The sequence below is a fragment of the Macaca thibetana genome, chromosome 20 (genome assembly GCF_024542745.1).
Source record: "Macaca thibetana thibetana isolate TM-01 chromosome 20, ASM2454274v1, whole genome shotgun sequence".
In the NCBI taxonomy this organism is placed as follows: domain Eukaryota; kingdom Metazoa; phylum Chordata; class Mammalia; order Primates; family Cercopithecidae; genus Macaca; species Macaca thibetana.
Window position 1 is genome coordinate 5,060,357 of NC_065597.1, and position 13,669 is coordinate 5,074,025.

The 13,669-nt window shown below is 35.4% G+C and overlaps 1 protein-coding gene across 2 annotated transcripts in view; it reads right to left on the bottom strand.

The window, feature by feature from the left end:
* The window catches only part of CDH8 (cadherin 8), a 387,040-nt gene that overhangs the window by 244,752 nt on the left and 128,619 nt on the right, over positions 1 to 13,669 (bottom strand). For both annotated transcript variants that reach the window (XM_050772635.1, XM_050772634.1), the window contains exon 3: positions 10,297 to 10,591. In XM_050772635.1, the coding sequence (XP_050628592.1) occupies positions 10,297 to 10,591 (295 nt within the window). The remainder of the gene's footprint in view (positions 1 to 10,296; positions 10,592 to 13,669) is intronic.

Sequence of the window (13,669 nt, forward strand, 5' to 3'; positions counted from 1 at the left end):
CATTTTAGGTACCCCTAATAATTAACTGTAACCAATTTCCCCTTTTGGATAATCTGGTAATTTCTAAACCATAGACCATTTAGGAAGACCTCTGAATAGCACAAAAATTCACATATTAGAAGCCACTGCTTCACTTTCATTATAAAGTTAAAAAAAAAAAGATTCACTGATTACATCAACTGCCTACATATCTCTAACAGAAGTTTAGCTTCTTCAAGCAGAACAGAAACTACAGACTCCTCATCCCATTGTAGAGTTTTGGAACCACAGCTGCCTTAGTCATTCATATCAGGTAGAACAGCTAGATTTCTTTTGAAAGTGTTTATTTCAATCCTCATGATTTCCCACCCATGTTTTCCTAAAGAATTTCAATTTTGTTCATCACTCTGAATGAAACAAGAAAAAATATAATCAAATCCATCAAGATATGCTTTTCCCCTTTCCCACTTTGCATCTTTCCTTTAAAAATAGAGATGTGCTACCAAATTCTTTTAAAATCTAGCTGAGAGGGAGAAAGAAAGACACAACCTATAAATTATAAAAAAGAAATGTGTTAGGTTGAAGACAGTTTGTCAGTATGTACATCCTTTGATCTTTTAAGGCTATGTGACACAAATTGTTTCTTTAATAATAAAAAATATGAAAATGAGCCTCTTTAATTATTACTTCAGAAATATTCTTTATTTTGGAGGATAAAATATGTACTGGGCAATGACAAGAATAACAAGCTAATTCATGTAAGCTGTAGTCATCATAATTTACAATTCACTTTTTAGAAACTGCAAATTTTACTATTTAGCTGCATGCTAAATTAACATGTGGCCTTTCATAAAACCAAAAATGTGTTCTCGTTAGATATGTGTCTCTAGAGCTTTTGTGGAGTAAAACTCTGTAATGCCTGCAGGATACTTTTGAAAAAATAGTTTCTGGGGTCATATAAATGAATATGAATTTCCAAAAGAGCATACAATATGTCTAAATCTCCAAAAGAGTATATTATATGAATTTATCAAATTATGATATACGGTTATACTTTAGAGACTGAAACAGCAAAAGCAGTTTCACTTTCTTTAATTTGGTGTTTATCAAATACATTTGTACTTTTTTTTTGCACTAAACCAGTTTTGAATACAGATCGCAAAATGTTGCCACTGATCTATTATGATATAAGAAACAGTTGAAATATACAGACAAATAAAAATACGGAGTATTATGGAGTTTCCTGTCTCCATTCTTAACTTCTGCCTTCTGCCTGAACACCTGCTGCTATAAGGTGTGGCTGACTGGGCAAGTTGGGATACCACATAAGGACAGGAGGCAGAGGAAGAGTGGGACAGTGACAAATACTTGTGTCGGGGAGTAAGGGGATGGGTGAGATAGTAAATGGAGATAAGTTACTGCAAGGATAAGCGGTGAACTAACTTACAACTATATCAAAAATAAAGAGATATATTCCTCACTGTTAAAGAAAGGGGAAAAAATGAAAATGAAGCCTGAGGTGTCATTTTAGAATGCAGTTATAGAGCTGAACTTGTAGTTTTCAATGGAGAGATATATAGCATGTTAGTTTCCTTGCGCTGCCATGACAAATTACCAAAAATGGAGCTGCTTACAACAGGAGTTTATTCTCTCAGAAGTCTGGAGTCCAAAATCAAGATGTTGTCAGATCCAACACCAGTTCCACCCTTAAGGATCCTTCTTGGCCCTTTCCAGCTACGTGTGGCTCCTGGTTCTTCCTGGCTATGGCAGCAAAACTCCAATCTCTGCCTCTGTCCTCAAACAACCCTCTTCCCTGTGTGAGTCTGTATCTTTCCATGGCCTTTTTAGATGGACACCGATCATTGGACTTAGGGCCCAGTCAAATCCAGTATGACCTCAATTTAACTAATGGCATCTGCAAAAACGCTGTTTCTAAATAAGGTCATACTCTAAGGTTCTGAATGGACATGAAGTTTTGGGGAACGCTATCCAACCCAGTACAGGTAGATGTGTGTGTGTGTGTGTCATAATGCTCTTATAAACAAAATTATCTAGAGATATAATCAAAGATCAGTAGAGCATACTGGTTAAGCCAATGGGAGGTAGAACCAGATGTCTGGTTTTAAATTTCAGTTCAACCACTTAATATCTGACTTTATGTTATGTAGTATTTTCCCTAATTTTCTGATGAAAAATAATGAAGAATAGAAAAACTAATATCGGTACTAACATAATAGTATTGTTGTGTATATTAGAAGCATTTAACACAGCTTCTGGCATATAGTGTGTGTGTGTGTGTGTGTGTGTGTGTGTGTGTGTGTGTGTTTGTACATTCTCCCAAACATTCCTTAGTTCAGCCCTGTCCACTGAGAAGGCTTGGGAACACTGACATCCTAATAACAATGAACACAACTAATGTCCATACTTTCACATGTAAATACAATTCTCCTTTAAATGGAACCAGATTTTTTTTGTGTGTAAATGGCTCATTCTAGGGCTGGGCCAGAAAAAGTACAAAATGAGCCTCAAACAGTGTGTTGGGCCAAAAGGTGAGAATGTACCCAAAGAATGATGGAGGCATGTCAGTAGGACACAAAACTCAGCCCCAAGGCCACATCATGGCCAAGTGTCAGATAATCTGAGCATCAGGATAAATAACTCAACCTGTTATAACTCATTAAATAAAATGGAAATCTAAAAGTCAAAGCTAATGTAAATAAATATGCAAGCAAAGTAATGTGAAGAGAAAATTTTACTTGCAGAAGAATGCTAACCAATGACTGTAGATAGAATGATGGCATTAAGAAAATCACCACTCGGTAGCTCCCACAGTAATCATTAATTCAGCCAAGAAACTTCAATGGATGTTAAAATTTTGGGTTAATAGTTTCATGAGGAATAAGATACTTACATAGTCTCTAAGTATCTCTTCATAAAGTGTTAAGTGCAAAGAGAAAACAAAAACTACGATGGAGAGGCAGGGCAAACACTTCCTTCATAAAGTGATCAAAATTATTGTCACCAATTACGGAATAAATCGAAATCATGTACCACCTAATACAAATTAGTAAGGCATTATCTGTGATAGTCTTGTCAAAAATGCATATTCTGTATCTAATCCTAAGGAAACATCAGACAAATCTTAAGAAATTCTATAAAATAATTGTCCCATGGTCAGGTGTGAAAGTCATACGTGAAGAAGACTGCAGAGCCCTTCCAGATTGAAGGAGTCCTGTGTTAGTCTGGTTCTAGATATGATACTTCTACTAAAATGCACGTTATTGGGACAGCTGCGGTTTCATCTGATGAGGTCTGTGTATTTGATATCAATGGTGTGTCAAGATTAATTTCCTAATTTTGACGATTGTATTTTGTTGGCTTAGAAGAACATTCATACAGGAAGACTACTTAGGTGATGGGTCAAAATGTCAACAATTTACTCTCAAACGGTTCAGAAACAATACAATTGTACAACATTTGCATCTTTCCTCTAAGATTAAATGTATTCTAAATCAAAGATAACAAAATAGCACAAGAGAAATAGGATGTGTTTTCTATGAGCCTTCCTTCAGAAGAGGAAAACATAGCCATAGTTCACACAAGGAGAAAGACTGAAATTATTTAATAATTTTCACATTAAATTAAGAGGTTGTTGTTCAAGGAGACTTGCCCATCATATACTGACTTCTATAACCTCCTCAGTGAAACCGCCTTGGAAAAGACTGAGATTTGCCTTTTTCAGCTATAAATTTACCAGTCATTTTCTTGACCTTCTTCTGATATTTCAATTAATTTTTTTTGGTATTGCATGCATTCCTCTTTTGCATTTGCTACCAAGAAACCCAGAGTCCATTCAACTTACTCTTGTTAGTCTTTATCTTTAATATATTTAGCAGTAATTATCATGTAGCTCTTCGTTAATTTTATTGTTATTTTAATTTCTATGTGATGTATAATTCTGACATTTTTTAAGTGCTCATCTTCCTGTATTGAAACGTATATAATACCTCTCTCAAACTTCCTATCCAATTCTCCTCTCAGTACTTCAATTTAATTTGCAAAGTAGGCTGACCTCAAGAGTTCTTCCACCTTGGAAAAACATTAACTACTATAAATATGCTGCAGAATCATAATGCTCTTATAAACAGAATTATCTAGAGATATAATCAAAGATCAGTAGAGCATACTGGTTAAGCCCATGGGAGGTAGAACCAGATGTCTGGTTTTAAATTTCAGTTCAACCACTTAATATCTGACTTTATATTATGTAGTATTTTCCCTAATTTTCTGATGAAAAATAATGAATAGAAAAACTAATATCGATATTAACATAATAGTATTGTTGTGTATATTAGAAGCATTTAACACAGCTTCTGGCATATAGTAACTTCTCAATACTTATTGGTCATCATTACAGGAGCCCTGGACCTCAGAGAAAACTAAGAATACCCCAAATGTCATGTTTTATATATCTGTGCACACGACAAATGCAATAATGTCTACCAACTAAAACACTACTCTCTTTCTCATCCCTTTATTTCAACCTTCACTAATACACTTTTGAGTAAAATAGGATTCATTCCAACATATGCATTTTGAAATATAAAGTTAGGTCTTGTCAAGCAATTTTTTCTTAACCAACGTATTCATATTATACAGGCAATTTATTGAATCATACTGGTAGAAGTAAGTCACAAACGAATGGTTGTGAAGAAACTAAAAGCCAAGTAGGTAGCACGTTAAATATAATTATTGAATTCCTCCAAACATACTTTGGGGCAGGGATTATTGTATACATTATTGAGACAGAGAAAGTCAGGCTTAGATGGGTTATGCCATTTACACAAGAAGTCAGATTTGGAGCCAAATAACCTGCAAATCTAAGTCAAAGTCAAATAAAAACTTCGTTTTACTCAAACTCAGGTTTAGGGAACAATCAGGATTAAAATATACTTGACCCCAATACACAAAAACAATCAAAATATATATTTAAAATGTCTAGAACTTACTAAAGGTAGAGCATTTGCATTGAAAAACCAACTTCAGCAACGCTAGTTTGGGATCCACAGTTAAAATCAGACAAGCTCACATACCTCTATTTATGCAGTATTGCTACAAAACTGAATTCTCATCAAGTCATGAAATTCACAGTAGAATAAAAAAGAACTGTGTCTCCAGCTTCCAAATAAGATATTTCTAAAATAATTTGGCTGCCATTTGGGCAAATATATATGTGTGTTTTGTCTTGACAGCCTGTCAACTGGAAGACAGTTCTTGAACATCACATTCATTTCAATTTAATATTGGTAAATTTCTCAATTAGAATTGTATTCTTCACTTTCCACACAATGAAATCCCTCAGCATTTGCTGGCATTTCTTGGGGCATACAGGTGCACATGCTGGCATTTCTGGCACAGCAAAGGAAGAAAAATGAAAGAAGGAAGGAGGGGAGGGAAGAGACAGGCTAAGGAAGAACAGTGGTAAGGGGGAGAAAAAAGAGATAGTAGCTGACCTTCTTTCAAATATTCACCTTCATGAGAAATGAAGGGAATAATTCACACTTCACAATAAAATAGTGCAGCCGCCTCTGCTTCCTTTAGCCAGAGAGGTTGTAATCACACAGACACTAGACATCCAATGAATCAAATCGATATATAAAGAAAGGTCCAAAGGTAAGGTGGGAAACAGGTTAATAAAAATAATTTTAAAGCCATAAACAACAACCAATTGTGGAACACTTATTTACTTTTTGGCATACCTTTACATTGTACTTTGTCATGCAAGTCCCACACAATGAAAGCAACATAAAAATTATTATCCTTGCTTTGTAGCTAAAGAAAATGGCAATAATTTAACCTCCTTAAACTTCATAGTCAACCTGATAATAAGGGACAGAACCAGGATTCAAACTCACACCGGAAACTTCAGCACATCCCCTGTGGTTTTTGGAAGACATGTCACAGGCTAAAAATATATATACATATATGTATATAAAATATCCTTATATATGTATCATATATATGTATCATATATCTTTATATCTCTTTATATATGTATCATATATCTTTATATCTCTTTATATATGTATCATATATCTTTATATATGTATCATATATCTTTATATATGATACATGTATCACATATCTTTATATATTATATATGTATCATATATATCTTTATATATGTATCATATACAACATACATAACTGTATGAATTCTATATGCAATACATATATGTTAGCGTGGATTATTTAAATGTCTATTAGCAAAAACATTTTAGATGGAGAGATATATACAAGTATGTATGTATTTACAAGTGTACATAGGCACTTCATTATATAGCTAATTTTATATACATATTTATGTATTTATTTATTTTTTTGAGACAGAGTCTCACACTGTCACCTAGGCTGGAGTGCAGTGGCACGATCTCCGCTCACTGCAACCTCCACCTGCCAGGTTCAAGCAAATCCCCTGTCTCAGCCTCCCGAGTAGCTAGGATTACAGGCACACGCTACCACACCAAGCTAATTTTTGTATTTTTAGTAGGGACAGGGTTTCACCATGCTGGCTGCTAGTAATATATTTTAAATCCTTTTCTTATCTGAAAATGGACTTGATGTTTGCAAATGTTTCTGCAGTTTTCTTTCTCAACATATTAATCAGACACATGACTTACATACACAGAAAAGAGAGCCTCTGACACACTTACAATCAATAGATATAGGCTTGGCATGAAGATGTAAAATCATAATGAGGCAAAAATAACAGCTTCTCTATTCGACGTTTATTAACAATTAAGATAAAGTGTGCTGTATGTTTTGTGGGCAGCAATCATTCATTAAAACCATCTTACTCTAATCTACATGAAAGGATGAATTAGAAAGTCATCCGGCCTAAATGAAACGACCAAACAACATGAAAAAAAGAGAAAAATATATATAGTGTTTCTCAGTTCCTGTTTGTAAGTCAGAAGCCAAACGAAGTGAAAAGATGGAGGTGTTTTTGCTTGTTTATGTGTTTTTTATGTGTGTGTGTGTGTGGGTGGTGATGGTAGAAAGATAACTTTCTGAGCGAAAAACACAGAAGTTTTCCTAGGAAAAGTGTCATTCCAGCCAGCCATAAAGAAACAATTTTGGGCCGGGCACAGTGGTTCACAACTCTAATCCTAGCACTTTGGGAAGCTGAAGGGGGCAGATAATGAGGTCAGGAGTTCAAGACCAGCCTGACCAACATGGTGAAACCACGTCTCTACTTAAAATACAAAAATTAGCCAGGCATAGTGACATGTTCCTGTAATCCCAGCTACTCAGGAGGCTGAGGCAGGAGAATTGTGTGAACCAGGGAGGCGGAGTTTGCAGTGAGCAGAGATCGTGCCATTGCACTCCAGCCTGGGAAACAGAATGAGACTCCATCTCAAAAAAAAAAATAAATAAGTAAAATAAGTAATTTTGATAAGAAGGAAAAAAAAAATAGAGCTCCTTTCCCAAGAGGTAGATAAAGTGGAGTCTTGGCAGAAGAAATATATGAGTAACAAATGAAGACCTGAAATCACTTGTGATTTGCTGCCAACCAAAGTCAGCAATACCATACGACCCAAGTCATACTGTAGGTAGGTAAGAAAAGAATGAAATGAAGCCAGACCATGAAAAGTCCCCCTGGGTAAGTAGCTGAACACCAATAAAATGTAAGGGATATTTTTTCCTCTGGGATAAATACGTATGTCAGCTAAGAAATAACATGGTTGGAATCCAGCACGCTATTTGGAAAATTTCTGAGACCATCAGTAATCCATTGAGGGTCATTAAGATAGGATTTTGGAGAGTGGTCAAAAGAAAGGGATGGGATGATGCATCAAGATTACACAGCAGTCAGTAGTGGCTGGAATTAGGGATTAAATGGACAGGCTACTGGTGAGGCTTAATGAGTAAAAACAGATTCAACAGTATCACTTGCATGTTTTACATGAGATTTTAGAGTGCATTGGACTCATTGATAAAGTCAAAGAAGTCAGAAAACAGACCAAAAAAAATTTCATGAAAGGAATTAAGCTTGATTTTTTTTTCTACCCAAAAGTGACTGCAATGTCATTCTGGGATATTCTGTCCAGTCATTTTTTCTAGGTATTTCTTAAAATTATACTTTAAGTTCTGGGATACATGTGCAGAATGGCAGATTTGTTACATAGGTATACGTGTGCTATGGTGGTTTGCTGCACCCATCAATCAATCATCTACATTAGGTATTTATCCCAGTGCTATTCCTCCCCTAGGTCCCCACAACCTGACAGGCCCTGGTGTGTGATATTCCCCCCCTGTGTCCATGTGTTCTCATTGTTCAACTCCCACTATGAGTGAGAACATACGATGTTTGGGTTTCTGTTCCTGTGTTAGTTTGCTGAGGATGATGGTTTCCAGCTTTATCCACGTACATAGTTTGATTTTTAATGCGAAATTTGAGTTGCCTTTGAAATATCCAGATGATAATGTTCATAAAGCAATTGACAATGTAGATTAACAGCTTAAGCAGAACAATGGGGCAAGGCATATAATTTTTACAGCCAGCCACATTAAACAAACGGCTGAAGATACAGGGGTGACCGTGAAAGACAATGGAGGGAAGGAGAGAGAAAAGGAGATGGCAAGGGGATAAAGAGAAGAAGAAACACGAGGAGGAGAAGATGAAGGAGGAGAACTAATGGAGAAGGGTGAGAAAGAGGAAGAGGGATAGCACAAGGTAGTATGGGGAAGAAAAAAGAACTCTGAGGAACAAAATAACCTTAAAGAGTACACGACAAAATAAAAGAAAGTCATTCAAACATAAAACACATCAAGTCAAGGAGAGCAACTAGGATATTCTCTTTCTCAGAAATGCATGAGAATAACTTACTTGCAAATTAAGTCATTTATTCTACAAAAGATTTTTCTTTATTTGAAATTTAAATTCCAACTAATTTCCATCAGTAATGTTATAAAGACACACACACACACACACACACACACACACACGAGTATGTCACTGGATTGCTAAATTAAAATATCAGGACCACATTTGGGAGGTAAGGACATTCTGTGCTATACCTGATAATGGTCACCCAATTTAGCCTTGGAAACCATAATCAATACTTGGCCTTTATTTGAGTCTAAAGTGAAGATGTTATTGAAGACACTGTATGTCTGTATACTTCCTCTGGTGTTCATATCTTTATTTACTTGCAATTTTCTTGAGCAATTTGATTTTATAAAACTTGTGAACAGGGTTCTTGATCAGATTTCCTTTTTTATTTTTTTCTCGCAGTTCCTTTAATCCTAAATTTGGGGGCTTTAAATAATGAATATACATGTCCGTATTCACCAAATTCTGGCTTCCAATTTATCTCTACCTGTGTTTATTTGTTTTATCTTGTTCATCTGCTTCAAACCTACGTGACTTTACTACATAGCGTGCATCCTTATAGGCTGTCTTAAATGCAATTTGAAACAAACTTGTATATGCATTACACATTTTAAAAAAATGGCTTTTGTAATCTTATACTTTGAACTTTAGATTCTGCCTACTACTTTTATCATACAAGGAAGAGCTCTAAAATCCTTCCTTTTATTATAGAATGTCTAGGTTGAGGGGTTTCTTATCATCAAGGCCAAGTTTATGGATAGATAAGCAGATCCAAAGAGGAAGAAACAAGAATAAAATCATGTTTGAAATACAGATTGCTCTGTAATATGTAATGGGTTCTTCAATGGCTCAGAGAAATTGAGAGTGGGTCAATGGTACTAGCAGTCACTCCTAAAAAATGTTAAGATGGACACAAATACAGAGGCCCTTGGTAATCGTGACTGCCTAATCCACCCTAGACACAAACCACCAGAGCAACCTAGTATCTGGCTGACGACAGGCCTAGATGGCTTTCTATTTCTCTGTGTGCTGCATCTGCATGTGAATATACACAAACAAATAATTAAACATCAAGCAAATATCAACAGGATTAGCTTGGCATGTTAGAACAAATCTTGATAAATCCGCCTCAGTAACAATACTCAAACTACAAGTCTATGAGAGGAATACAAATTCAGCCTATTGAAGTATTGTCATGTAAGGAAAGCTATTTTAATAAACTTGCTCTTCCGTCAGTTCCTATTACTAAGGGACCAAAGCTACTGAGCTGCGGAACTTAGGCCAAAAAGGGGAATTTGGAAATGCAAATTAGAGATAAGGCGGTAATAAATGTCTCTTATTCAGCAATACATGATCCTTGATGCCAGGAGCTATTTTAAAGATGACTTTTAATAGGTCTGTGAAATTGGAAGCATACATACCCAAAATGGACATTTCTGGTACAGTAGCATGATAGGGTCCATTAAGAAACTCTGGTGCGTTGTCATTGATGTCTTGAACTTTAATAATAAATTCAGACGGAGGCTCCAGAGGTTTGCTTGTCTCCCAATCCACTGCTTGAGCTGTTAGGGTATACTCAGCCTTCTCCTCCCGGTCAAGTCTTTTTATAGCATGGATATCTCCAGTTACATCATTTATTTGAAAGATGGTCCCAGCTCCATCACCTGATAGGATATACTTGATTTTTTTGCTCCCAGGATCCAGGTCTGTGTGTAGCTAAAATGAAAAATGGCATTAGTTAGTGATGGAGCAACCTGAAAAGTTAGTTTTTTAACTGCCTCCTTTTTGAATATGAAGTTGGTTCTTTTTACACAACATCATCAATTTCTGCTAATAGTAGCTGTACAAAGTGTATGCAGCTGTGCGGATATCAATTAAGGATAAAATATAATGAAATTCACCTAAATAAGTTAGAGCAGTCCTTAAAAAGTACTCTGGCCTGTTTAGTACAAAACAATATGCTTTTAGAATGATAAAAAGGTCGAGGCGAAAAATACAAAAATATATGTTTTATTTTCAATCTACTACATTTATTTAAATTATTATGATTAGTTACCTTTTATGGGTCAATATCTGTATGCCCAGTACTAGGTGAATCACTTCTCATATAATCATTTCCTTTTTATTTAAAAAACTGGGTTAAGAGTGTTTCATATGAAACATGAGAAAACTGATGCTGAACAAGGCACATATTTACCTCTCCAAGGTTGACATTTGACAGACTCAAGTGAGGTAGATTCAGAATTCAATTCAGATCTGCCTGTGATATTTATACAAACAAAAGTAATTCTAATATATTGACTGATATTAAGATATTACATTTTTGAAAGCCTTTTTTCCTTTAGTTTGGACAATTCTTCTAGTCCAGGAAAATCATTCCCATTTTATAGAGAAGAACACTGAGGCCAGAATATAGGAGTACCTTTTCCAGAAATGGAACACCCCAGAAAATGACAACTTTTCACCATGAACCCAAATCCATTTTTGGTCATAGCAATGAATATTTACTGAATTTGTGTGTCAGGCAAATACTCTGCCTAAAACACTGTGGTAGGTACCAGGGAAAACAGAATCCCTGGTTTTAAGGTTCTGACAATTTTCTCTCAAGCAGGAGACAGGAGTATTCTGATATTATACATGGCGTGTCTCCTGTTTTTTAAAAAAAAATTAACATAAAATAAAATAATAATATATATATTTGGGGATTTGAATTTTTAAAAGACAAGTCCATTACAATGTACTACTTCAACGTACATATTTTCAGTTTAATTCAATTACTTAATTGCCAATATAGTTCCAGCTGAGATTTCAAACAGTTGTTCCAAAAAAAAAACTGTCTTGTGGAAAGAAACGCCTAGAAATTCAAAAGACGCTGTGTTCTCTTGGGATTCCCTTTATTCAGAACAGCCTCTTTCACTTTCTTCGACAATTTAAATTGTATTAAGCCCTTCAATAAGTGAAAAGAAAGGCTTATAAAAAAGACATAAAATAGTAACAAAGATTCCAAATGCATCTAGATCTCCTACTTTACCTTTGCATATTTTTTAAAGTTAAAGCATACAATTACATCAAATATTTATTGATTCTCAAAATGTATCCCTTTCATTTATTGTATAAAATGTATTAGCATGAACAAATATTGAAATGCCACTTTATCTTAATGAATGTGGGATTATAATTCATTAATGTGATATTAATCCTAATTTATGATCATTTTAATTTATGTGCATTTTAATATTTCCATTAGCATTTTTATTAAAAAATTTGAATAATATATACTTCATGGAAGTTTCCATTCACATACAAAGAGTTCTTGAGACACAGAAGGGATCACTATGTATATTTTTGCCCACAAAATTTTGTTAATTAACAAACTATTGCATTTCGTGTCATTATTATTTATGTTAAAACTTATTTGTGCCATATTTTCTTCTAATTACCAATAGCCTCTGATTATTAAATGGTATTACAATTTTATTTTTTAATGCTCCCTTGTGTTTAAAAATAACTAAGGGAAGTAACTAATGATAAAAAAGAAGCATCGGTTTTTTCGGTTTGGTTTTTTGTTGTTGTTGTTGTTGTTGTTTTTGAGACAGAGTCTTGCTCTGTCGCCCAGGCTGGAGTGCAGTGGTGCGATCTCAGCTCACTGCAAGCTCCGCCTCCCGGGTTCACGCCATTCTCCTGACTCAGCCTCATGAGTAGCTGGGACTACAGGCACCCGCCAAGGCGCCTGGCTAATTTTTTGTATTTTTAGTAGAGACGGGGTTTCACTGTGGTCTCGATCTCCTGACCTTGTGATCCATCCACCTCGGCCTCCCAAAGTGCTGGGATTACAGGCGTGAGCCCCTGTGCCCGGCGAAGCATAGGTTTTTGAAAGAACAAAACACAAAGCTAAGATTCCGGTTTCTCTAATTATATAGTTTCTCTAACTATATGAACTATATAGTTAGAGAAATGAGTGAAGAAATTCACTCATTTATTTGTGTTTCAGTTACTTTGCCTAGAAGACAGGGATAAAGCATCTATGTGCAGAATTGATTTTAGAAACTGAGACCATCCAGCTATCTGAAAATTATTAAAACAGAGAAGAGGCACTATTAAGTGTCCATTTTTCCTTCATGTCACATTCGGTCATATGCAACTATCTGAAAACACTGTGATAATCCCAGTTCCAATGTAAGTGAAAGCAAATTCTCAAGACTCCCTTCAAAAATAGCTTTTAAACATATAGCACTTAAAAAAAATGAGGTATATACTTCCTCTTGCTTTCAGAAATTTTACTTTCAGCTTATCTAAGTAAAATCCAGATCCTGGGGCCAATGATAATCTCAGAACAGAATATTGTATATACGAATGTTCATTTATTTCATCCTATTATTTGTATCACACACACTGACACACACAGTCACGTATATACTCATGACTCAAGTCATGTACCTGCACATGACTTGTTCAGGTGACCAACTTGATAATACAAGAAAAGACTGTAGGTGTGCAAAACCAGCAATTTACAGAGAGCAGTTACCGAGGCTGCAGGTCTGGCCCTCGGAAGTATTCAGGATACATGGTTACAAGTTGTAGCTTTTTCTGTCAGTCTTCACCTAAGTGTGTCATATCCTGTTCACTTAATGCAACAACACTGCCCCGTCAATGTACCCCACCTAAGAACTCCCTCTCTGAGATTATGGAGCCAAAGATACCCAATTGCACTGAATGTTCACATACTGTGCATCATTTAGAACAGGGATGCCCAATTTCTGGGCCGTGAACTAATTCTGGTCTGGACCTCAGGGC